At 44.3% G+C, this 27,621-nt stretch overlaps 1 protein-coding gene across 1 annotated transcript in view; it reads right to left on the minus strand.

The window, feature by feature from the left end:
- The window catches only part of LOC124776722 (esterase E4-like), a 51,136-nt gene extending 24,108 nt beyond the window's left edge, over positions 1–27,028 (minus strand). Inside the window, exons 1-3 of the mRNA XM_047251838.1 lie at positions 26,768–27,028; positions 12,940–13,077; positions 5,790–5,952 (exon numbers count right to left, since the gene is read on the minus strand). Coding sequence (XP_047107794.1) covers positions 5,790–5,952; positions 12,940–13,077; positions 26,768–26,992 — 526 coding nt within the window. The 5' untranslated portion in view covers positions 26,993–27,028. The remainder of the gene's footprint in view (positions 1–5,789; positions 5,953–12,939; positions 13,078–26,767) is intronic.
- Positions 27,029–27,621: the final 593 nt, after the last annotated feature.

Here is a 27,621-nt window from a genome sequence, read left to right on the forward strand (position 1 = left end):
AAAATCAATTAACATGACACAAAGAAGAAAATATAAATTAAGTGAATACTTAGTTCATCATGACAGCTTCATAGAAAACACTTTGGAAAAAAAGATCCTGAAAAAAAAGATCAAGAGGCAAGCCCAGAACAGCTACATTACTAAGTGTTATCGGTGGAATGAATTGCAGCAGCTACACACGTCAATAAAAGTTTTGCATAACCACTTTATTTCGAAATTCATGGTACAGAAAACCAAAACTGGCTCTGAAGCATGCATATATATCCATTTGCAGTGTGTGATTTTAAAAAATCATTTGGTTAACGACAAAATCGTCTGTTTTCCATGGGGCTTTTTGACAGCACTTCTGAGCAACATCAATACATGGGGAACCTTCCCCTTGTTCGGAAGCACGCTTGAATGTGTCGTGGTATACCATCGATGAATTCATCATACCATCCCTGGTCCAAATTTTCCCGCTGTCCAATGGCGATTCTGCACATAAGTCAAGCGAAGTATGTGGTCGTTACCAACTTCAAAAAAACAGCTCGAGTTAATCGATGCCACACATATTCCACTGGGTTCATGTGCAGAGAATGGTCAGATCACATCAGTCTATCATGCTGAAGAAAAGTGACTACGAGAACAGCAAGATGAGCACTCGTCTTATCATCCATCAAGATGAAATGTTGGTGATATGGCCCCACTATTGGTTGCAGAACCTCGTCACTGTACCGTAGAGCAGTTGGTTGCCCTAAACAACCACGAGAGGTGTGCGGTGTCCCCCATGTAATACCACCCAGAACATCACTCCACCATCACTTTGTTGCACATGGGACACAGTGTTGGAGGCGCTCTACGTTATCGTATTGTTTCCGAACATGTTATCTGCTATCATCAGGGTTCAAACAGATCCGAGTTTCGTCCGTAGACAACACACGACGCCAATCATGGGGCGACTTCTTGCCCATCTGTAAAGGAGCCCACGGGTGTTGTGAAGTAGGGGTACAATGTGATGCTCGCCGCGGTCATCAAGAATCGAAGGTAGAATCACGCAATCGTCTCCTTACAGTCTGACGTCCAGTAGTCTTTTGAACGCCGAAATCAGGGAGCACTCATCCCACGGTTTCTTTGCCATACATATCGATCATCCTTGGCGCACCCATCGCGTCGAAGGTAATGCGAAGAAGTTCGATGGTTTTTTTCTGGAGGTGACTAGTCGAATCGCCTTCTATTTCCCGGTACGCAGCGTCACCAAGAAATTCATAAAGTTCCTATTTATATTCTGCGCACAGGAGCAACACAGTAGCGTTTCTTTGCCAGCGTGCAAGACGACCAATCCAGATCGTCAAGTTAAACAGGCGGGTGGCCCGCTCTTCCGGCGTGCTCGTGTGTTGTGTGTTCCTGGTGAGCGTGCTACACGTTTCATGGCGTATTTATTCCGCCTCGTTGACATTGGCTTGTTGCACGCTGCTTATGATGACCGCAATCGGTAGTGTGTCGGAGTTGGGGAAAATTTAATGCTTTCCCGAGTACCGGCATTGCTGCACAGATGATCGCTTCTCCGTATAAGGTTGATTACAGCTGGCTTTGGCGGTCCTTGCGTATTTCTGGAGTGCGTATCCGTGTCTCATATACAGCCTCTTCATTTTCCTCCATGTTCATATTCCCCCGACAAAAGTAACGCAGAGACGTTAGGGCAGCATATCGTTATGGCCATGGCACTGTATAAACAATCGATCATGGACAGTATAATTAAAAATGTGCAAGGATTAGGTCGTGCTAGAACCATAACTACACTCCTGGAAATGGAAAAAAGAACACATTGACACCGGTGTGTCAGACCCACCATACTTGCTCCGGACACTGCGAGAGGGCTGTACAAGCAATGATCACACGCACGGCACAGCGGACACACCAGGAACCGCGGTGTTGGCCGTCGAATGGCGCTAGCTGCGCAGCATTTGTGCACCGCCGCCGTCAGTGTCAGCCAGTTTGCCGTGGCATACGGAGCTCCATCGCAGTCTTTAACACTGGTAGCATGCCGCGACAGCGTGGACGTGAACCGTATGTGCAGTTGACGGACTTTGAGCGAGGGCGTATAGTGGGCATGCGGGAGGCCGGGTGGACGTACTGCCGAATTGCTCAACACGTGGGGCGTGAGATCTCCACAGTACATCGATGTTGTCGCCAGTGGTCGGCGGAAGGTGCACGTGCCCGTCGACCTGGGACCGGACCGCAGCGACGCACGGATGCACGCCAAGACCGTAGGATCCTACGCAGTGCCGTAGGGGACCGCACCGCCACTACCCAGCAAATTAGGGACACTGTTGCTCCTGGGGTATCGGCGAGGACCATTCGCAACCGTCTCCATGAAGCTGGGCTACGGTCCCGCACACCGTTAGGCCGTCTTCCGCTCACGCCCCAACATCGTGCAGCCCGCCTCCAGTGGTGTCGCGACAGGCGTGGATGGAGGGACGAATGGAGACGTGTCGTCTTCAGCGATGAGAGTCGCTTCTGCCTTGGTGCCAATGATGGTCGTATGCGTGTTTGGCGCCGTGCAGGTGAGCGCCAATTTCAGGACTGCATACGACCGAGGCACACAGGGCCAACACCCGGCATCATGGTGTGGGGAGCGATCTCCTACACTGGCCGTACACCACTGGTGATCGTCGAGGGGACACTGAATAGTGCACGGTACATCCAAACCGTCATCGAACCCATCGTTCTACCATTCCTAGACCGGCAAGGGAACTTGCTGTTCCAACAGGACAATGCACGTCCGCATGTATCCCGTGCCACCCAACGTGCTCTAGAAGGTGTAAGTCAACTACCCTGGCCAGCAAGATCTCCGGATCTGTCCCCCATTGAGCATGTTTGGGACTGGATGAAGCGTCGTCTCACGCGGTCTGCACGTCCAGCACGAACGCTGGTCCAGCTGAGGCGCCAGGTGGAAATGGCATGGCAAGCCGTTCCACAGGACTACATCCAGCATCTCTACGATCGTCTCCATGGGAGAATAGCAGCCTGCATTGCTGCGAAAGGTGGATATACACTGTACTAGTGCCGACATTGTGCATGCTCTGTTGCCTGTGTCTATGTGCCTGTGGTTCTGTCAGTGTGATCATGTGATGTATCTGACCCCAGGAATGTGTCAATAAAGTTTCCCCTTCCTGGGACAATGAATTCACGGTGTTCTTATTTCAATTTCCAGGAGTGTATTCTCAAACTGGTTGATGAGTATATAAGGGAAAAGAAAGGAAGACTAATGTTTAACGTTCCGTCGACAACGAAATCATTGGCGACGGAACACGAAATTGGTTTAGGGAAGGATGGGGAAGGAAAATGGCCGTTCCCTTTCAAGGTCACCACACCGGCATTTTCCTGGGGTGGTTTAGGGAAATAACGGAGAACGTAAACCAGGGTGGCCAGATGTGGGTTTCAAACGCGATCCTCCCGAAAGTGAGTCCAGTGTGTTAACCACTGCGACAGCTTGATGAGCACAGAAGATACTGGAACTCTCTTGGATGAAAAGGATTAATCAGAGAAATTTTAGATGTTTTCATTTCTGTTTCTAAATAGTTCATATGACGGTACTTTTGCTCAATAAACGAACGTATAAGTTTACAGCTTTACAAAGCACGGTCTCGATCGTACGCTTTTGCTATAAGCCCTTATAGAAGCATGGATCTGTCTTGAGGCACCTTAATTTAGCATTGGTATATCAATGAATCAGGCAACGAATTAAGAAATGGACTGAGAATATTAAAGGAGAAACATTCAGAATATGATAATACATCGTTGTTCTGAACATTTTTACCTACAGGCTGTTTACTATATGAAATAAAATCGTCATAATTCTTGAACCGGTGGGTTAGGACGTTCAGAATGCACGGTTGGCCGCGGGGCATTATGGGAATTAGTATGCACATGCATGGTTTGGCGCATTTGGCCAAGCAAAATTGGCGCATTTGGGGGACTGAGAATCCGCATTTCGCGATCAGGAAGTCTCTTCACCATCAACGGGTGACTGTGTGGTGTACGATGCCTAGTCACGGAATAATCGGTGCGATGTTCCTTGATAGCACGGTGACTACCAAACGGTATCCAGAATGAGATTTTCACTCTGCAGCGGAGTGTGCGCTGATATGAAACTTCCTGCCAGATTAAAACTGTGTGCGGGACCGAGACTCAAACTCGGGACCTTTGCCTTTCGCTGGCAAGCGCTCTACCAACTGAGCTACCCGAGCACGACTCACGCCCAGTCCTCACAGCTTTACTTCTGCCATTATCTCGTCTCCTACCTTCCAAACTTTACAGAAGCTCCCCTGCGATCTCTGCAGAACTAGCACTCCTGAAAGAAAGGGTATTGCGGAGACATGGCTTAGTCACAGCCTGGGGGATGTTTCCAGAATGAGTTTTTCACTCTGCAGCGGAGTGTGCGCTGATATGAAACTTCCTGGCAGATTAAAACTGTTTGCCGGACCGAGACTCGAACTCGGGACCTTTGCCTTTTGTGGGCAAGGATTGCAGGAGAGCTTCTGTAAAGTTTGGAAGGTAGGAGACGAGACACCGGCAGAAGTAAAGCTGTGAGGACGGTGTGTGAGTCGTGCTTGGGTAGCTCAGCTGGTAGAGCACTTGCCCGCAAAATGCAAAGGTCCCGAGTTCGAGTCTCGGTCGGGCACACAGTTTTAATCTGCCAGGAAGTTTCATACCAAACGGTATGTTAGGTTTTAGAAGATGATTTCATCCCCACTATCCAAAGTGACCCTGATTTCAATAAGACCTGGTTCATGCAAGACGGAGCTCGACGCCATCGAAGCAGGAGAGTTTGATGTTCTGAAGGAGCACTTTAGGGACCACATGCTGACTCTGGGATACCCAGAGGCCACTGGAATGGGCATCGTTTGGCCGCCATATTCTCCTGATCTGAACACACGCGACTCCTTTTTGTAGGAGTATATCAAAGACAAGGTTGTTGGATGCTATGCCATTGAACGTCGGTCAAGACATTTGGTTTCAGCTTGTCGGTGGATCTGGTCACTTTTCACGTCATGTTCGGGAATGCCCGTACCAACGATTCGGACACAAATGGATAGGCCGAGATGGTCCAATCCCATGGCTTCCAGGATCACCGGATTTGACTCAACTGGGCTTTTTCATTTGGGGTAGAATGAAGAGTTTGGTTCGTGAGACGCCTGGGGAGACAGAAGAAGATCATGTGAGATGCGTTGTGGTCGGTACAGGACAGACTACAAAGGCTCTAGGTGTCATGGAGCGAGTGTAGCACGTTCCATTTGTAGATTCAGTGTGTTCACCGAACTTAGTGGTCGCCACATCGAACCTTACCTATAGCGGATCAAAATGCTAACCCTCATTTGAAAAGGATAAAAACGGTTTAAGTTTAACTGTAATCAACAGTGTTTGTGGAAACTGTTTAAGTTTTCTTTTTCTTTCTTTGGTTATTAATGAGTGGAATTGTAAAACAAGTGACGCACTGGGTCACGCTTAATAATTTACGTGTCAGAGTGGTTCCGTTACCAACATGTTTTCAAAAGGTTTTAGGACATGGGTTCCAATTCAGAATATTATCTACCCAGTCCTCTCTAGAAGTCCCAGAAGTTTGTAATGGGAATTTTAGAACACCCTGTATAAAGTTTACAGTCACGTTACATATGCTGAGCAAAATAAATATCATTCTATAGGCCCTACTAAACTAAAAATAATCTTGTAAAACTACAAGAAGTTACAACAGATTTTTGTAATTTACAGTTAATGGGAAAAACGAATGCTACGTTGAAAACACTTACCTAGAGCTCCTAGGCGGTAGTTTGCAGTGACGAGTACTATGTCCTGATCCAGAAGGTACTGTGGTCCGAGCACTTTGCTTATTGCGGAGAACTCATACCATCCTCCCGGATGTATAAAGAATAGTACTGATCTGTTTGGATGCTCGCAGTCACTACATGGGAGCTGTAAAAGTAAACTATCACATTATTGCTATTGATATACACCCAAGATGTACACAAACAAACAAACAAACACACGAAACGTTTTAATTAATGTGCCAGACAATAATCAATAGTGACCTGGAAATAAATAAAAATAATTGCAATCCTCCAGTTCCGACCTAGGTTTTTCGGGAGATTTCCCTTGGTTTTAAGGTGTGTGCCATAACTCTGATACTTCCCTCCCATTCATACCTAGTCGACCGCCATGACACACTTCCGGAACGCCTGGTATTTGGCCGAAAAGAACCACGACTCTGTAATAGATCTAATCTCAAACAACCCACTCTATCCTGTGGAATAGAGAAGCGTTCATGATACTGCAGTTAAGTTATGACGGTCGTGTATTTCTAAGATTATATGTAAATCGGAGATACTCAAGAGACATTCAGACAATGTGTATCTGTATCGAATAATACACTTCTGGAAATGGAAAAAAGAACACATTGACACCGGTGTGTCAGACCCACCATACTTGCTCCGGACACTGCGAGAGGGCTGTACAAGCAATGATCACACGCACGGCACAGCGGACACACCAGGAACCGCGGTGTTGGCCGTCGAATGGCGCTAGCTGCGCAGCATTTGTGCACCGCCGCCGTCAGTGTCAGCCAGTTTGCCGTGGCATACGGAGCTCCATCGCAGTCTTTAACACTAGTAGCATGCCGCGACAGCGTGGACATGAACCGTATGTGCAGTTGACGGACTTTGAGCGAGGGCGTATAGTGGGCATGCGGGAGGCCAGGTGGACGTACCGCCGAATTGCTCAACACGTGGGGCGTGAGGTCTCCACAGTACATCGATGTTGTCGCCAGTGGTCGGCGGAAGGTGCACGTGCCCGTCGACCTGGGACCGGACCGCAGCGACGCACGGATGCACGCCAAGACCGTAGGATCCTACGCAGTGCCGTAGGGGACCGCACCGCCACTTCCCAGCAAATTAGGGACACTGTTGCTCCTGGGGTATCGGCGAGGACCATTCGCAACCGTCTCCATGAAGCTGGGCTACGGTCCCGCACACCGTTAGGCCGTCTTCCGCTCACGCCCCAACATCGTGCAGCCCGCCTCCAGTGGTGTCGCGACAGGCGTGAATGGAGGGACGAATGGAGACGTGTCGTCTTCAGCGATGAGAGCCGCTTCTGCCTTGGTGCCAATGATGGTCGTATGCGTGTTTGGCGCCGTGCAGGTGAGCGCCAATTTCAGGACTGCATACGACCGAGGCACACAGGGCCAACACCCGGCATCATGGTGTGGGGAGCGATCTCCTACACTGGCCGTATACCACTGGTGATCGTCGAGGGGACACTGAATAGTGCACGGTACATCCAAACCGTCATCGAACCCATCGTTCTACCACTCCTAGACCGGCAAGGGAACTTGCTGTTCCAACAGGACAATGCACGTCCGCATGTATCCCGTGCCACCCAACGTGCTCTAGAAGGTGTAAGTCAACTACCCTTGCCAGCAAGATCTCCGGATCTGTCCCCCATTGAGCATGTTTGAGACTGGATGAAGCGTCGTCTCACGCGGTCTGCACGTCCAGCACGAACGCTGGTCCAACTGAGGCGCCAGGTGGAAATGGCATGGCAAGCCGTTCCACAGGACTACATCCAGCATCTCTACGATCGTCTCCATGGGAGAATAGCAGCCTGCATTGCTGCGAAAGGTGGATATACACTGTACTAGTGCCGACATTGTGCATGCTCTGTTGCCTGTGTCTATGTGCCTGTGGTTCTGTCAGTGTGATCATGTGATGTATCTGACCCCAGGAATGTGTCAATAAAGTTTCCCCTTCCTGGGACAATGAATTCACGGTGTTCTAATTTCAATTTCCAGGAGTGTAAATTTTTAAACAATAAAAAGTATGGCTTTCTATTTCTGTTAATATTCATATAAATTTGATTCTCAAACTATATACTTAAAAAAATTACTACTTCTTGCTACAGAGAAATGGTGCCTCTCTAATTAGCTATTCAGATGGAAGACGAGGTAACATACCTTCGATGAAAAATTTTCGATTTTCGGATAGTTACTTTAAGGAAGTAAAACAGCCTACAGCATCAAATGATAAATTACCCACAATGACAGTCAGTTATGGAACGTCGTAGCCGATTTCTGACATGCGATGATGCTCCATTACTGCAGCGTGTCCAGTTAATTTATACAGCCATAATCATGGACAAACTGTACCATAACTGAAAAGAAACATATCATTTTTATGACGTTATCAAGGGCAGTACATCCGACTTACAGAAAATGGTAAAAGAAATGTAACATCAAACACTGAACAGTGTAAATCTGGGAACTCCGAAAAGAAAAATACACTCCTGGAAATTGAAATTAGAACACCGTGAATTCATTGTCCCAGGAAGGGGAAACTTTATTGACACATTCCTGGGGTCAGATACATCACATGATCACACTGACAGAACCACAGGCACATAGACACAAGCAACAGAGCATGCACAATGTCGGCACTAGTACAGTGTATATCCACCTTTCGCAGCAATGCAGGCTGCTATTCTCCCATGGAGACGATCGTAGAGATGCTGGATGGAGTCCTGTGGAACGGCTTGCCATGCCATTTCCACCTGGCGGCTCAGTAGGACCAGCGTTCGTGCTGGATGTGCAGACCGCGTGAGACGACGCTTCATCCAGTCCCAAACATGCTCAATGGGGGACAGATCCGGAGATCTTGCTGGCCAGGGTAGTTGACTTACACCTTCTAGAGCACGTTGGGTGGCACGGGGTACATGCGGACGTGCATTGTCCTGTTGGAACAGCAAGTTCCCTTGCCGGTCTAGGAATGGTAGAACGATGGGTTCGATGACGGTTTGGATGTACCGTGCACTATTCAGTGTCCCCTCGACGATCACCAGTGGTGTACGGCCAGTGTAGGAGATCGCTCCCCACACCATGATGCCGGGTGTTGGCCCTGTGTGCCTCGGTCGTATGCAGTCCTGATTGTGGCGCTCACCTGCATGGCGCCAAACACGCATACGACCATCATTGGCACCAAGGCAGAAGCGACTCTCATCGCTGAAGACGACACGTCTCCATTCGTCCCTCCATTCACGCCTGTCGCGACACCACTGGAGGCGGGCTGCACAATGTTGGGGCGTGAGCGGAAGACGGCCTAACGGTGTGCGGGACCGTAGCCCAGCTTCATGGAGACGGTTGCGAATGGTCCTCGCCGATACCCCAGGAGCAACAGTGTCCCTAATTTGCTGGGAAGTGGCGGTGCGGTCTCCTACGGCACTGCGTAGGATCCTACGGTCTTAGCGTGCATCCGTGCGTCGCTGCGGTCCGGTCCCAGGTCGACGGGCACGTGCACCTTCCGCCAACCACTGGCGACAACATCGATGTACTGTGGAGACCTCACGCCCCACGTGTTGAGCAATTCGGCGGTACGTCCACGTGGCCTCCCGCATGCCCACTATACGCCCTCGCTCAAAGTCCGTCAACTGCACATACGGTTCACGTCCACGCTGTCGCGGCATGCTACCAGTGTTAAAGACTGCGATGGAGCTCCGTATGCCACGGCAAACTGGCTGACACTGACGGCGGCGGTGCACAAATGCTGCGCAGCTAGCGCCATTCGACGGCCAACAACGCGGTTCCTGGTGTGTCCACTGTGCCGTGCGTGTGATCATTGCTTGTACAGCCCTCTCGCAGTGTCCGGAGCAAGTATGGTGGGTCTGACACACCGGTGTCAATGTGTTCTTTTTTCCATTTCCAGGAGTGTAATTTGGTACATTTGCAGTGATATGGTTTTACTGGATTTCGCTTGCTGCAGTCAATTAAGTATGAAAAATAATTAGTAAGAACAGCTCTTGTGGTTAATATCCAGTGGTGTAAGTCGTAGATATTACTTAAATTGAAGAAATTTATCTTATTTTCCTGGTTGAGGACTGTTTAATGAATGCGTAGTTTTAAAAATTTCCTCAAGTAACACTACAACTAACAATCCATATCAGCTCACAGGAGCTGGACAAAAACATTGACACACCGACAGGAATGGATGCCTGAACAAAAATGTAAATGTTAGCCAAGCCTGCATGTTGCGCTGTTGTGATTGACCTGAACGGTATCTGTGCAGTCTTCTCAATGCTTTGTGAGTGACATTCGAGGACAGAACAGTGTCCTGTGTAGTCGTGAGCGCATTATGTCGTAGCTAAGGGATTTCGAACAGGGGCAAATTGTTCCTGCTCGTACGATGGGTGTCTCCGTAACCAAGGCAACTGAAGTGTTTGGTATTCCAAGAGGCACCATATCGAACATTTATGTCGCATACGGGGAGAGCGGAAATGCAACATCCGATAAGTGATAACGCGGAAGGATGTGGCTGCTGAGAGATCGTGACAGACAGTCATTGAAGAGGACCGTGACGGAAAATAAGAGGACGATAGCTGCAAAAGTCATTGCAGAACTGAACGTCGCTATCACGAACTCTGTCAACAGCAACACAATACAAAAGGAGCTTCGTAATCTGGGAATTTCAGGACGTACTAGAATTCCAAAGCAACACATCGTGATGTAAATGCCCGTAACAGGAAAACGTGGTGCCGAAGTCATAAAACCTGTATTGTGTTGGAATAGAAGAAAGCCATTTAGTCGGATGAGTCCCGTTGCTCACTGTTTCCAAATTCTGGCCCAGTTTATGTCCCAATAGTGAAACATGGCGGGGATTCGGTGATGATATGGGCACTCAGTCGTGGCGTTCTATGGGCCCCATGACTACTCTGCCAAGTCGCATTAAAAACCACGGATTATGTGCCCACTCTGGCTGATCAGGTTCATCTCATGGTACAGTGTTTATTTCTCGATGGTGGTGTTCTGTCTCAAGACAACAGACTTCCTGTTCACACAGCTCGCAACGTCCAGGAGTGGTTTTGTGAGCACGAGGATGAACTGTCGCTTCTCCCCTGCCCGATACCCTTCACCAGATCTCAATATTGTTGAACCTTTGTGGTCTACGTTGGACAGAAGTTTGCGTGGTCGCTATTCACCTCCATCATCGTTACCTGACTAGCCACCATTTTCCAGGAAGAATGGAAGAAGATTCCTTCGAAAACCTTACAGGACCCCTGTTTATCCATTCCAAGTTGACTGGACTGTTCTGAGTACGAACTGTTTTCCTAAACCGTATTAGCCGTGGTAATGTGTTGGGTTTTTATTATTTCCATATTTTTTCCACGCCTGTAGGTACATTACTAGCCATGGCTACTGAATCAATCAGGCATCAGACGAGACGTAATACACAGAACTCTGTACAGCGCTGTAGAATATCAACAACTCGAATTTCTTGATAAATCGAACTAGTTTTCATGTCCTTTGAAAAACACTCGATAAATCGAAGTAATTCTATGCGTCGAAGCAATCGTCACAACAGACCGCCCCGCAAAAACTCATTAATTCGTAGTCTTTGGCTATATAACTCTCGGTTAATCCAGTTGGCCGCGCGGGATTAGCCGAGCGGTCTACGGCGCTGCAGTCATGCACTGTGCGGCTCGTCCCGGCGGAGGTTTGAGTCCTCCCTCGGGCATAGGTGTGTGTGTGTGTCCTTGGGATAATTTAGGTTAAAGTAGTGTGTAAGCTTAGAGACTGATGACCTTAGCAGTTAAGTCCCATTAGATTTTACACACATTTGAACATTTTTAATCCAGTTGTTTCATCATCTCTTCGGATAATTATTTCGTAATTCAACTCTTCGCGACACACCTTTGTTTTCTCAAAACTGAATAACATTAATACATTACATAAATCAGCTATAAAAATGACTTCAAAGAAACACAAGTGTTTGATATTCATGGAAACAAATGGTTCAAATGGCTCTGAGCACTATGGGACTTAACATCTGAGGTCATCAGTCCCCTAGAACTTAGAACTGCTGAAACCTAACCAACCTAAGGACATCACACACATCCATTCCCGAGGCAGGATTCGAACCTGCGACCGTAGCGGTCGCGCGGTTCCAGACCGTAGCGCCTAGAACGGCTCGGCCACACCGGCTGGCTTCATGGAAACGAAGCAGCTTACTGAAACCGTGGAATTTCGTCATCCTCTCTGTGGGCAATCCTGATGCAGAAAGATAAGATCGCAGAAAACGTATCATAAGGAGCGAGGAAGCGGAGACGGGGATGTGAGTTACTGCTTCTTGAAGAATGCTTACTAAAATGGTTTTGACAATGTAGAGCGCAAAACGTAATATGTTTAAAAAAGCCTCAATAATTCTGTAATTCTTTGTTATTCTGAATGCTGAAGGGTCCTTCGCTAGTGAAGGGTGGCTCACTAACTGTAAAAAAAAAAAAAAAAAAAAAAAAAAAAAAAAAAAAAAAACTATGTGACTTCGCTTTTAAGAAGATTTGTGGAGAAAATGCGACCGTTGATGGCAGCTTGTTCAGCACGCAAAAATAAATTAAATAGTTTTCCTGCGTATTCTAGGAAATCTGTCTTTGCCTTTACTTTGAAGTGTTAAAATAAATAAAATAGTAATTAAATAGGTAAAACAATTTTCTTGAGAAAATGCGAGCGTTGATGGCAGTTTGTTCAGCACGCAAAAATCTGTTTGTGTCTTTAGTTTGAAGTGTTAAAATAAATAAAATAGTAATTAAATAGGTAAAACAATTTTATTTTAGTTTGAGCTCTACTTGCCACTTTCTGCTTGCTTTTGTAAGGAAATATGAACGTTAATGAAAGTACAGTATGATTTTTAAACCTTTTAATCCGATTTTTCCTGTTTCTAGCTTGGTTAATCAAACTTTCGTTGAATCGTTTTCGTTTTTAGTTAGTTACCTTGAACGTCGACCTATCCAGAGTCGCCTGTAACAACAACTGCCTAGAATAAAAATAACATAATATGTTTGAGAAAGTTGTACCAAAGTTATAAGTCTTTAAACAGGTGAATTATTCATACGTGATGTATTTAAAGTGCTGGAAAGCAGTATTTCTACCTGTGTTGTGTAGACGTTCAGGAACAAGCAGTCCTCAGAGGCAGGTGCTATGGAAGTACTCGCATAGGGCTGCAGGCAAGCGTTTCCATCCTCCGTTGCATTCACAACTCCCGTCCAGGGATCGAGGGCCTGTGGAGCCTAAAATAAAGAATACACTATAAACATCTTCCGCAAGTCAGCATTTGTCAGTAGAATCACTAAGAAGGATCGTGAATATGAAATGAGGAACTGATCAGCGCGTGGCAGGATTAATTCACTCATAAGAAGTGCATTGCATGTATGTGAATGTGCGGTTAACTCAGGTTAGGCAAGAAATGCAAATGATACTGTTGAAGCCTATTATAGAAATTGGAAACACCAATCTTTAAAAAAGTCGCACCTAGGGAGTATGGTTCCTTTAATTGATAAAAATTAAGTACTCAGTTTTGATTTTTGTGTCTACAACTTCCGGGACAAAGCGGTTACTTTCGAGAACACTGACAATATCAACAGTAGCAGAGATCTGGAAGAATACCCACGGACTCCGCAAGGCTTTTCACAATTCACGGATTGCACGGAGTCAGGAAAAATCGCTCTTGTGAAAGACCACTAGCTCTCTATTCTGACGAAGTAATGATTGCTATCGACAGGGGTTGTCAAATTGACTCCGTATTTTTAGATTTCCAGAAGGATTTCGACACCGTTCCTCACAAGCCTCTTCTAATCAGTTTGCTTGTCTGTGGATTATCGTCTCAGTTGTGCGACTGGATTCATGAGTCCCTGTCAGGTAGCTCACAGTTCGTAGCCATTGACGGAAAGTCATAAGTAAAACAGAAGTAATATCTGGCGTTCCCCAAGAAAGTGTTATAGGCCCTCTGCTACTCATGGTGTACGTAAACGATATAGGAGTCAATCTGAGCAGTCTAGATAGAATGTTTGCAGATAATGCTGTCATATACCGTGTTATAAAGTCATCAGATGATAAAAACCAACTACTAAATGATTTAGACGAGGTATCTGTGTGGTGCAAAAAGTGACAATTTACTTTTAATAATGAAAAATGTGAAGTTATCCATATGAGTCTTAAAAGAAATCCCCTAAATTTCGGTTACACGATAAATCACACAAATTTAAAAGCTGTAAATTCAACGAAATACTTAAGGATTACATTTACGAATAACCTCAATTGGAACGCTCACATACATAATGTTGTGAGCAAAGTAAACCAAAGACAGCGATTTATTGGTAGAACACTTAGAAAATGGAACAGATAGGCTAAAGAGACTGCGTACACCACGTTTGAACGCTCTCTTCTGGAGTATTGCTGTGCGGTGTGGGATCCGTATCAGGTGGGACTGACGGAGGACATCGAAAAAGTTCAAAGAAGGGCAGTTCTCTTTGTACTATCGCGAAATAAGGCAGAGAGTGCAACAGACATGATGCATGAATTAGGGTGACAGTCATTAAAACAGAGGCGTTTTTCGTTGCGGAATAATCTTCTCGTGAAATTTAAATCACGTTTTCTCCTCCAAATGCGAAAATATTGTGTTGTCATACGGGTACATAACCAGAAATGATCATGACGATAAAATAAGAGAAATCAGAGCTCGGAAAGAAAGATTTAAGTGCTCGTTTTTCCCGCGCGGTGCTAGAGAGTGGAACCGTAGAGAAATAGCTTGCAGATGGTTCGATGAACCCTCTATCAGGCACTTAATTGTGAATTGCAGAGTAATCATGTAGCTGTAGATGTAGATTCCTTCATTAGTGTTTACACGTCATAACTATTGCTGGAAAGAGTTCTAGAATTCCTGTCGGCTCAGACAGTGGCCGCATTAACATGACAACGTGAAGATGAGATTAAAGTTTAACTGCAGAAGTTCATTCGGAATATTTGCTTTTTTTTCCCACAGGACGATATCCACCCCAACGGTGTAGAACTGTCGTCTCTTATGCACCGACCGTAGGTACTTTTGTGCTTCAGGTGCGTCGCAGAAAGTGAAAGCGGCCAGATGTAAGTGACTCATGGTTTCCTTTGTGAGGGTATGTGACAAAACAGACAGCTTTCTATTTTCGTGTTCGTCGAAGCATCCGCTTGTCGCCACTCGCGCAGCCCCAGATCAATGTCGCACAGTCGGTAATACCAACATTCGTACCATATGGAAAACCATGTTTCAGTTTCAGTTTTGGTAAAATAGAATTGCTCTGCTCCTTTACTAAGCGTATTCCATAAGATGGAAAGTAGTACATCTTATTTGACCACCGAGTTGTTATTCGACTTAAGTTTAGAAGGCCTACTGTGAGAGTTGTGTAGTGTAATGATTGGTGGAAGATACAGAGAGAGCTTCCTCGTGAACAAGAAGGTGGTTTCATGGCGTTTTTACGTATGATAAGTGTCTTTCGCCCCGTTCAGTTCTGTCGAGTTTAGTGGTGATCAGTAATATCTACTAATCTTTTCTCCGTTTGTGTTAATTAACTAAATATACAATTTTTTTTTCCTAATATTACTTTAGACAGAATTCTCTCATTTTCTTCTTTGTCTTTTGCTTGTTAACAGAGGGTGTCAGTAAATTCCCGATACATATTTCTATGACTTGTACAGAGGAGCGAGTACGTAACATTTTGAATAGGAACCCATGTCCGGCTGCAGCCGTTTGAAGACACGTTTGCTAGGTAGGCATGCAGCAGGGTAGTCATGTTGGAGGAGGGAGGGGCGCAGTTACGTGGGACGGTCTTATGTCATTTGACGTCTGTCCTACATCTCTGACCTGGTTGACGTGTCTGTGAGTGTTAGAGTACCATGGTTGAGAAAACGTTTGCAGAATATACCAACATGATGCTGTACGGCGAAACTCACGGTAATGGAAGAGCTACTCGTCGTCTTTGTCAAGATCGTTATCAACAACGTGCAACTACATCGAACATCTTTTTTTGCCACAGTTACGCAACGGGTTCGAGAAAGGGGTATCTTCACCGTCAGCAGGCGTGACTGTTGTGCTCGGAGGAGACCCGATCTGGAAGAAGTCGTATAGCATCACGTTTCTTCTTTGTTTCTTCAGTTATTAATGAGTGGAATTGTAAAGTAAGTGATGTACTGGATCAAACCAAATAAATTACTTGTAAAAGTGGTCGCGCTGGGTTCCAGTTCAAAATATTATCTACTCAGTCCCTTCTACAAGCCCTAGGATACCCTGTATTTCAACATAAGATATTCAAATAACAGATGCTGGTATCGTGGTAAAGTACCAGTACATATTTTAGTACTTTCATGTTTATACAGAATCAGTAGGCTCACCATCTATTGAGCTTGGCATATGACCGACCTCCTTGGTTGTAGAATAGACATTGCTGCTGAGCCCATACGTGTGCTATATCTACTATTAATCAGTAACTAGCGACATACTGTTCTATATAACTGGGCTATGAATTCGCTTGGGCTGTTTTTGCGTCTTGCAACATTCTTAAATGTTAGTTTTCATCCTGAAACCCTAAGCGACCGATCATTGGAAACGTATTTCTTAGACTGGGCGGCTTAGTGCATGTCTAGGGCACCTAATAATACGAGTAGGTTTTTATTGTACAGGGCTACTATTAAATTCATACAATAACGTCGCCTGAAGGAAGTACAGATAAACTGCAAGAGAAAATTCCTCTTCCATTTTTTTGTTTGACCAGTGGCTTGGTGTTTAATTAACGCCAAAGTTTTATGTTTATCAGGACGCCTTCGGAAAACGCCTGTGCCAGCCACGTGTACGCCGGAACAAACAGCTTTTCTTCCAGGTTCGTGTTGACAGTACGTGGCGAATATGTACGAAAAGTGGCCATAAAATTACCATCTCGAAAAAATTAAATGAAGTAATTAACTTTTTAATCACATGCATTAGGTGTCGCTACCATAAACGCCTTCACTGCACATGTCAAAGGGCACTTGCTGCAGTTCATGAAGTGGGCTGTGATTTGATCTTTGCACATTCGCTGAACCTAGATGGGATATGAACGCTCCATTTTAACATACACATTCTGTATCTGTACGAAGTAGTTTCAAGGTTTCCTGGTAGATAAGCGTTTTTCATCTGCTGGGGCGAGGTATTCGATTGGCAGCATACAACCAGCAAGGTGGGTGTGCATCGTCCTTCATAATCTTAACGTTGCAGTCTGAGGAAGTTCGTTTAGGTTTTTGGTTGTATGTAGGAAATACTCCTAGATTAAAGTCGTTGTTGGTCAGGTGTATATCCACGCAATGAGGGTGAAAATGAGGCACGTGCTTTAGATCTCATCCATGGACGTAACCTCTCTTGTAATATCTGTTGGAACGAACCCTGCCAAACAGTAAACTTTATCACGTGGTGTTCATTTCTAGCAACCAGTGATGAGTCGACATCTTTCTTTCAGAGAAGTGTCACCTTGTTTAGCATGACTGGATCTATACCAAACAGGGCAAGCATAGTTCGCGGCAAAACAGCACAGTGCAGGGGCGGTACTCCTCAATGTCTCTGGCTGTGTACCCCAATTGGCTCCAGCCAGTTTGCGAATGTTATTTCTAGCTGTCACTTACCGTACGGTGTTTATTCAATGGTCTTTCCAAGTGAGGATGCTGCCTATTGTTACGTCTGAATGCTTAGAAATTGACAATGGTCTAATTCCACGTCCTGCAAAGCTATTTGGGAATTCCTTGAAGCCTGCTTGTTATGCACATTTCCGAGTTTTTCGTGCGTTGGGCTTCAGGTTGTTTTCTCTCTATTAGTCGGTTAGTTTAGATAGGGACTCTTATAGCTTTTCTTCTCCAGTCTCAAAGCGGATTACCTGAGTGGCAATAACTCGATCACCTCCATATAGGAAGCTTCTGGTACCATCTGGGAATTGCTGGTCGTTCGCATAAATATTGCAGAGCATTGAGGGAAGAGCTGGTACGTGGCTCCAGTCCTGGTACACAGTGAAATCACAGTGTCACAGTACGTGTATTGTATTGTGTGTATGGAACCAGCGACCTAGAAGCGAGAGAGAGGCTTCGTCCTGCCGTAGCCCACAGTGGTTCACAACCCCACAACAGGCCACAGCAGTCCACCCACCACACCGCCGCCCCACACCGAATCCAGGGTTATTGTGCTGTCCGGCCCCCAGTGGACCCTTCGGGAATGTCTCATACCAGACGAGTGTAACCCCAATGTTTGCGTGGTAGAGTAATTATGGTGTACGCGTGCATGGAGACTGTTTGCACAGCAATCGCCGACATGGTGTAACTGAGGCGGGGTAAGGGGAACCAGCCCGCATTCGCCGAGGCAGATGGAAACCGGCCTTAAAAACTATCCACAGGCTGGCCGGCACACCGGACCTCGCCACTAAACCGCCGGGTGGATTCGTGCCGGGGACCGGCACGCCATCCTGGTCGGGAAGCAGTGCGTTAGACCGCACGGCTAGCCGGGCGGGCTTGCCACAGTACGTAGTACACCATTAGAGGAGCCAAAACCAAACGACAGCCTTTTGGTAAAATGGAGATGGGTCGCGCTTCCTCTAGCGGCATGCTACAATACTGTGGCGTTGGGATATCACTGTGTACCAGGGCTGCAGACATGTACTTGCAAACAAACAAACAAATTAATTATGTACCGGTAACGTAATTTTTTCTAGGTGGTAATAAAAACTATCCACAGGCTGGCCAGCACACCGGACCTCGCCACTCTTTGTTCAAATAAAAAAGTACCACATTCGTCAGATGACACTCGCCAAGTAGTAATCGACGGAAAATCATCAAGTAGAACAGAAGTGATGTCTGGGGTTCCCCAAGGAAATGTTATAGGCTCTCTTCTCTTCAAAATCCGCAGAACGTTTTAGCAAACAACCTGAGCATCCATTTTAGATTACTTACAGATGCTGCTGTCGTTTACCGTTTAGGAAAGTCATCAGAAAATCAAAAACAATCTCAGAATAACTTAGACAAGATATCTCTATGAAGCGTAAAGCGTAAATTGAATTGAAACAATAAAACTGAGAAGTCGTCCAAATGAGTACTAAAAGGATTCCGTTAAATTCCAATTACACGATAAATTAGACAAAATTAAAAGCTGTCGATTGAGCTAAATACCTAGGGACTACAGTTACGAACAACTTAAATTGGAACCATCACACACAAAATGTTGTGAGGAAAGTGACTCAAAGATATCGTTTCATGGCAGAACGCTTAGGAGATCCAAGAAATCTACTAATGAATCTACCACATTACGAGTGGCCGTCCTCTTCTGGAGGACAGATGCGCGGTATGAGATCTTTACCACAAAGGACTGACGGAGAACATTGAAGAAGTTCACAGTGCAGCTAGTTTTATATTATCGCGAAACAGAGGAGAGTGTGATGTCTATGATACGCGAGTTGTGCTGTAAATCATTAAAAAAAACGTTTCTCGTTGTGGCGAGATCTTTTCACGAAATTTTCGTCACCAACTTTCTCTTTCGAATGACAAAATATTTTTTTGACTGGCACATAAACTTCGAGAAATAACCATCGTAGTAAAATAAGAGAAGTCAGAGCTCCCTCGGAAAGATTTACGTGTTAGTTTTTTCCTTGCGCCGTTCGAGGGGGGAATGAGAGAGGAACAGTCTGAAAGTTGTTCGATGAACCCTCTGCCAAAGATGTAGTAGTTCTGCTGGCGTATGGCGTAAGGTCTGGTGTTTTCATAGGTAACCTGGTTCACTACTAAATGTCTTCGAGAATTTTGTGACCAACGTTTTATTTAGACAAAGCAGCTGCGTAAAATCTGAAAAGTGTGACGATTTTAGCATGAATTTTCTTCCTTCTTCATGTTTGACAGCTCCAGGAAAACAATAGTAGCACTGCAAGTATTGATTTTCCCGAAAAATGGTACGTGACTTTTTCAATTCTTGTTTTGTTTTCTCTACACATCGAAAAGCCAACCTGTGTAAGAAAAATATCTGATCTCAACTCAAAGTTTGTACTTCACACCACGGTTTTTTAATATGCATGTTCGTAACGGTCTTACTTCCTTCCATCTGAAAACCGGCAAATCCAACCAGTTGCGTTCGAAACATGTATTTTCACTTATGTGAAGCATTTACAGAGGTCAATATTACCTTACTCTGATAAGGAATCCACGTTAAATCAACGTATATAAACCGTTTAAAAAACTGTTTTTAGGTGAAATGAACTAGAACACACTTCTCAGTTCAGTTCGTAATGGATATTTGCCATGTACCGTTCTGACACTCGCAGCTTGTTCACGCGTGTTTTCCATCATCGTTTAAATAATACAGTCACAAAGGCTTAAACGTTCATACTCTTAAATACATATTCATCGTTAGATTTTACTGAATGAGAATTGGCCGTGTCTGCGGATAAAATTGCTGGACATAAGATCCAACTGTTACGCATAACAGTTTTTAGTATAGATCCAGACTTGTTAGAGCACCTTTATGCTCAGTGGGTTTCCTTTATTTAAATTTGAATATGTTTCAAGTGATAATTAATCTACGAAATTTAAGCCTGAAATAACTTTGTTTGTTTCTGTCTTTACCTCAAGTTTACATTACAGTATTATGTAGAACCCCCTGTACTTATCGTATACTGGTGGCTTGACGTCTGCAACTAAATTCTGTTAATCTGATTTAGGTTGGCGAGTTAATTCATCACTTTATAGTACATTAATGATGTTATTACTGTGTGAGCCGCAGAAAGCAACTCTTACTTAAACACTTCTTATTGGTTTTCCGACTCTGTTAATTAAAAGAAGAAAGCTGCCTAAAGTCAGTTTGAAAGTGGCTACCAGACAAAGGCGATCGACGTGAAAAGTGAGATGTTTCAGCGGTATTTCAGAGCAATATTCCATGCTGAAATTGGATTGAATCGAGATTACACTGTAGTCAAAGCCACTGTTGAATTTCAAGACAAGGAAATGCACTCTCTTTTAGACATAAATCTGAGGCAGTCACTTCTCACAAACGAATGACGTTTAACCTCGACGCAGGGCAAAATGAAATACTAATTGTCACGTACTACTCATATAACGTGTGTCTGTCCAAATCTGGAATCAAAAATACTCTGGAATCCAGGTTGACACGCGATCAGTGTTGTGATAATCGCGAATGGACCCAGAAGGATCACGCAAAGCTTTCTGACGTCGTTTCTTCCATACTTCTTTCATTCGTTCTCCATGTTTTCTTTTTCTTTCTTCTGTCCATTTTGTTCCTGGTCTCTTTAGTGCTTCCTTCTCCGACAATACAATCCACTTTTCCACCTTATTTCTAAAAGTTTTTCTATCTTTGACATCTTTAAGTTCAATATTTGCTTTTTGTAAATCTAATTTTACTTGGCTAATCCATGGTGTTGTTGATTTGACTTTTTCTATGTAAGTGAGAATTCTGTTGGTGAGTCGTGTGTGGGGAAGTCTAGTGACATGTCCATAAAATTTTAATCTTCGCCTTCTTATGTTTGCTGCCAGGTTTGATATAGTTTCTGTGGTTCTTCTTGATTGTATCCGGTATCCTTCTTCTGTTAATTTTGGACCTAAAATCTTTCTCATAATTTTGCGTTCTTCTTTTAGTATTTTTTCTAAATCACATTTTGTGTGGAGTGTGAGCGTTTCACTAGCATATAGTGATGCTGGCTTAATTACTGCGCAGTAGTGTCTGATTTTTGTGTTCGAGGAGATGCATTTTTTATTGTATATTTCATGTGTCATACCATATGCTCTCTTCATTTTCTGTTGTCTGATCTTCTGTGCAACTTTCTCTCCTCCGGTTGGCTCCAAAATTTCACCTAGGTATTTAAAATGTTTTACTCTATTTATTTTTCCATATTTTGTGTTCAAACTGTGTATATGGAATTTCGTACAGAAAAATTCTGTCTTTTGAAACGAAATTTGTAAACCTACTTTATCCGCGCATTCCTTAAGGATCTCTATTTGTTTGGTGGCGATTTCTTCATCATCTGCAAGTATGGCCAAGTCGTCCGCGAATGCTAAACAAGATATCTCCACGTTGTCTTTGGTTCTACCAAGATGGATTGGTTTCCAGTAGGATTGATTTTTTAATTCTTTTTCCCATTCCTTAATGACTTTATCCAGGACTATATTAAACAGAAGTGGAGATAGCCCGTCACCTTGACGTACTCCAGTTTTTATGAGAAAAGGTTCAGAGATTTCTCCCCTGAATTTAACTTTAGATACAGTGTCTGTCAGTGATTCTTTGATAAGCCTTAGTGTTTTGGAGTCAAGTCCAAGTTCCTCTAAAATGTTAAACAAAGATTGCCGGTCAATTGAGTCATAGGCTTTCTTAAAATCTACAAATGTACAAATTATGGGGGCATTTCTAATTGCTTTGTGTTTTAATGTTGTCTTTAAATTAAATATTTGTTCTATGCATGAGCGACCGGGGCGGAAGCCTGCTTGATAATCACCAATTTGGCGTTCCAGCTGCTCTTGTGTTCTTTTCAGCAGGCATGTTGAGAGAATTTTGTAGGTGACTTGTAAAAGTGAGATTCCCCTGTAGTTATTGACATTTGTTCTGTCTCCCTTTTTATGTAACGGGTGAATAAGGGCACATTTCCAATCATCTGGTAATTTTTCTGTTTCCCATATTTTTGTTATTATTTTTGTGAGCTCTTGCAACGTCTTTGGTCCTAGGTTTTTTAATAGCTCTGCAACAATGCCATCTTCGCCAGATGTTCTATATATATATGCACACAACCCTCCTGTTACAACCACTCGTAATAAAAATTTACTTTCTATCTAATCGTTGCAGCTAAGGCTGTTGTTGATGACCCACCGCTCACTCTGGAAACAACGGAAAATGTAGTAACACGCTCCGCTTACTGGATACGATAGATGCCGTATTAATTTCGTCATATTTCGCTGTTTTTGTGTTGTAAACTGCAGTATCCCGTTTCATGGCCTCGGTGCATTGAAGATCCATAACAAACACTTCACTTCTGATACGATATCTTACAATTAAATGTCAATTGATAACGTATCGGTGGCAAGAGCCTTCACGAGATACTAAAATGAACAACAATGAAGTTAAAAGTTGGATGCTTTCAGTGTAGCGTATTGACTAAGGAAGTGGATTGCAGAGCTGAACGAAGTAAGTTTGCGTCCAGCTATACGCTAATATTTTTTTCCATCTTAGCGTTTTTAACACATTCTTGAATTTCCTTATGAATGTAAAACAAATTTGTTATTCAATATTCCATGTTATTTACATACAAGCCGCTGAGAGCCAAAGCGGTATTACTCAGTTTCCCCACTTCCTTTTTATAGTCCGTAAAAGTTGGAGTACCACTTTTCCTCTCAGAAATTTACTAATAGCATACCACTCTTCTTATGAACGTTTTGTTGAAGTTAAATACCTGTGAAGGAATGCCCTGTCTTTTAATCTCCATAACTGCAATTTATTTATAAAACATAAACGTAATGTGATACAGTAAATGTGAGTCTGCGCGTGTTGCTCCCATTGTACACTTTTCTCTCATAAACTGAGTTAAAATAATTGCATGATTATTGTTAATTGCTAGAATGCTACCTACTAAGTCTGTCTAATAGTTCAGCAGTCCGTTCATACACGGATTACAAATAATTTGTTGTTTCTGAACGTCGAAATGTCTTAAAATGTAATTCTTGTCATGCTGATGTTTCAAGAGGCTTTATTAATGGATCATGTCTGTTTACTAGATTTCAACATTCACATCATCTTCCTCTGCCAAAGGGTCAATATGTGCAGGTCCAGTTTCCTGAGCCGAACTTGTAGTTGTCAGTTGGTTGAAGAAAGTATGGTGCACCGAAGGGATGTACGGGAGAAGGGTCATCATATGTCTTATTTTCGCCTCAGTGACAGGTCGCACAACATTGCTGAGAGGGATGAGTTTTATGGTTTACAAATTTAATGTGAGACATCACTGCCTGATTCGTGTATTCTTAAACCTTTAAATCGGCCGCGGTCCGTTAGTATACGTCGGACTCGCGTGTCGCCACTATCAGTGATTGCAGACCGAGCGCCGCCACACGGCAGGTCTAGTCTAGAGAGACTCCCTAGCACTCGCCCCAGTTGTACAGCCGACTTTGCTAGCAATGGTTCACTGTCTACATACGCTCTCATTTGCCGAAACAACAGTTTAGCATAGCTTTCAGCTACGTCATTTGCTACGACCTAGCAAGGCGCCATATTCAGTTACTATAAGTAATATCGTCAAGAATGTATTCTGAACAGATAATATTGTGAATCATGTACCGCCAAGAGCGACGTTCATCATTAATGGATTAAAGTTAAGTATCAAACTAATTACGTCCGCTTTCTGAATTCTGATTCCTTGTCATGTTCTAGACCTCACGTCAGTATAGTTCTTCCCTCCTCACGCCAGCCTGCGTGAGCTAAAACGCGTACAGTTTGGCCTCCACTCGTAAGACGGTGTTGGCTCTTCTGCTAACACAAAAGCAACTACACCGACACCACCACAGAAGCCGACGCCAGCGTCTCAGCGACCGCCGATGCGCGGCCGCGGGCGCAGACCGCGGAGAGAACGCCTCGCGGGGGGAGGGGATTTAAGACGGCCGCCCGCTCTCAGGAGCTCAGTTTGTCAGCGCACCTGACGATGGCGACATGTCTGATGGCCGAAATATTGTGCCCATTGGTCACTATGGACCGGTAGTACACCCGTGGACTGTTCGAGCAACAAAGCAATAATTTAAGAAAAATGAATTACCCATACGGTTCTCTGGTACAACTATATATGCACATAAACTTTTATTCAGCTGATGGGAATCTGAAAAATACAGACATACGTGTACCTATTAGAGTCTTATTTATATGTTACTGAAGATGTGTCCGATCATGTGTCCGATCATTATGATCTTAACGCATAACGTTATCTAGACTGCTTGGTACTTTTTATTTATTATATTATTTCATTACTAAAGGTAACTCGTTTTCCCCGCTGCCCTCATCAGATGCACACCTAGAGCTTGGAGCAAAGTTCAGTCTCAACCATATGCGTCTGCAAGGGGGTATGGAGCAAGACGGGGCACTTGCGCCATCTCCCCGCCTCCCCCCCCCCCCCCTCCTTCCTCCGTCCAATCTATTGAACAGAATTTTTATTCTTACATCGAATGGATAACCATGAATTCTCTGGGACATAATAAGTTTCTGGTGTCGCTTATAAAATTTAGTTGTTACAGCATGAGATGTCTCGAAACCGACCAGCTCATTTTTATCAGAAATGGCATTTTTGGAGCCTTAGCCAACCCAAGAAAAAAATTCTGCGGACGCCCATGATCTCAATGTTGATGCGCTGGTAAGCATAGTATTTACACTGACAGGGGTGAGTAAACTTCGTTCTAAATTTGGGTTCCATGATGGCAGCAGCCGAAACATGTCACACGAAAGAAAGGCAGCACGTATTGTATTATCGCGAAATATGGGAGAGAGTGTCACAGAAATGATACAGGATTTGGGATGGACGCCATTGAAAGGCGTTTTTCGTTGCGGCGGAGTCTGCTCACGAAATATTCCATTCACCAACTTTCTCCTCCGAAGGCGAAAATATTTTGTTGACACCGACTTACATAGGGAGGAGCAATCACCAAGATAAAATATGGAAAATCAGAGCTCTTACGGAAAGATATAGGGGTTCATTCTTTGCGCGCGCAATACGAGATTGGAATAATAGAGAATTCTGAAGGTGGTTCGATGAACCCTCTGCCAGGCACTTAAATGTAATTTTCAGAGTATCCATGTAGATGCAGATGTAGAAATAAAATATATAAAGAAAAAAATCGCCAGGTCCGAGTAGAACTGGCGCAGTGACGGTCTCGTACAAAATTAATTACTTATGTAGGTATCCATTCTGGGAATCGAGAATCTCAACCGTTTATGCCAGTATCGAGATTAATACTGGCAAGATATCGGTCCCAGGGATTCCAAGATTATCCAGAATGTTTTAATTTCAATGATATAAATCTGACATAAAGTCATGCAGGAAGCAGGAGACCTGTATTACAACAATCAGCAGATCTGCTTTCAGGTTGATTGGGTCGCAGTGCTAAAAGACAAACAGCAGGTGAGGAATCATTTTATTACTCATATAAGGCGTTTAATGATTTATCCATCATCAGGTACCCAGGACCGATTACTACGCATAGATATGGCGTTTCAATTTGTATGGGAAACAAACATTCGCAGACTAGTCTACAAATGTTTCACAGCTTGAAACGCCATATGTACGTGCAGTAATCGCTCCTGACTGTCTGATGGCAGATAAATTCCGAATTACGTTATATGAGCAATAATGTCATTCTTTGCTTGTCTGAGTTTTACCATTGCGATCTAGCCTGCCTGAAAGCAAAATTACTGACAGGTTATAATGTCAAATATGACGTTGGATAAAAAAATGACAAAATAATTTGTTTTCGTCTGATATAATTACAAATTTACAGTTTAAGGATTTATTCCTTTGGTTGTACTGTGAAACCTTCTGAAACCTTCCTTTTTGCCAGATTTTGTGATTCTAGGTCAACAGGAAGTATCCAATAGGTTTTGGTGTGGGAGTTTGCGAGTATTAAAAACATGTGACATAAATGGCGGTATCTCTTGATTGAATTGACTTAGAAGCTTCAATTTTCTACACCGCCAAGGGATCATAGATTTCAGTGTATGAAATAAATTTGAACTTGATAAGTTTACTCGCTCATGAGAAAAAACATTTTAAGTCGAACAGGCAGATGGACAACAAAGCGATCCTGTAAAGGTACAGAACCCTAAGAAACAAAAATCAGTAAACGATTTAGAGACCACTATTCAGAGATTATTGAGCTACCTGTGTTTACGTCTCGGCGACAGAGAAGCGTTTATCCTACCTGAAAACGGAGATTGCCGATAGGAGGTTTAGCGAAGCGGACCCCTCTGAAAGAGTAGATGGGCCGTCCTTTCCGCGACGTGATGACTGACCCGCGCAGTTTCCCTAAGCGCGTCTCGACCACCAGATCGTCCTGTTGCACGTCGGAAGCAGGCGTCGCTACGGCGAAACCCGGCAACAGCATCAGCGGCAGCAGCAGACAGCAGGCGCGCGGTCTAGCTACCATGGTGGGCGGCGGGCGCGTACTGGCGCTCGGCTGGCGATCGGCAGCTGTCTTGTAACGAGCTGACGGCGCACCGCGTTTTCCTGCACGAGCCGGCTGCAGCAGCGCCGTTGCGTCCACGAAGGCAACTAAAGTTATTGGAGGACAGGCAGCAGCTACTGTTGCTCGATTCTTCACCTGTAAGTTATGAGTTCAAAGCAAATGACATCCAAATACCTGCTAGTGTGGCCACGTAGCGACAATGTTTTCGCAGTTATTCATCAACGTTATCAGCCATCACTCTGAAACTACGGATAACTTCTAGATTATCTCTGAGAGAGATAACATATTGCTGCAGTCGGACAAAACACTGGTGCGTCTTCTTGGTTTGGCATTTTTCACGTAGCCTTTACCGAGCCCGATGTGATGAAGTGGTGTCATGGAAACAACATTCTGGTCTTCAAGCACTGAATCCAAGCATGCCTGCAATTTACTGTAGTGTGCGTCGTCCGACATATTGTAGATACCGTAGCTATTATGTGATTAGTAGACACCGGATTATATGCATCAGTGCCATACGATCTACATCTACATGGCTACTCTGCAAATCACGTTTAAGTGCATGGCAGAGGGTTCATCGAACCACCTTCACA

The sequence above is a fragment of the Schistocerca piceifrons genome, chromosome 2, assembly GCF_021461385.2.
Source record: "Schistocerca piceifrons isolate TAMUIC-IGC-003096 chromosome 2, iqSchPice1.1, whole genome shotgun sequence".
NCBI classification, from domain to species: Eukaryota; Metazoa; Arthropoda; class Insecta; order Orthoptera; family Acrididae; genus Schistocerca; species Schistocerca piceifrons.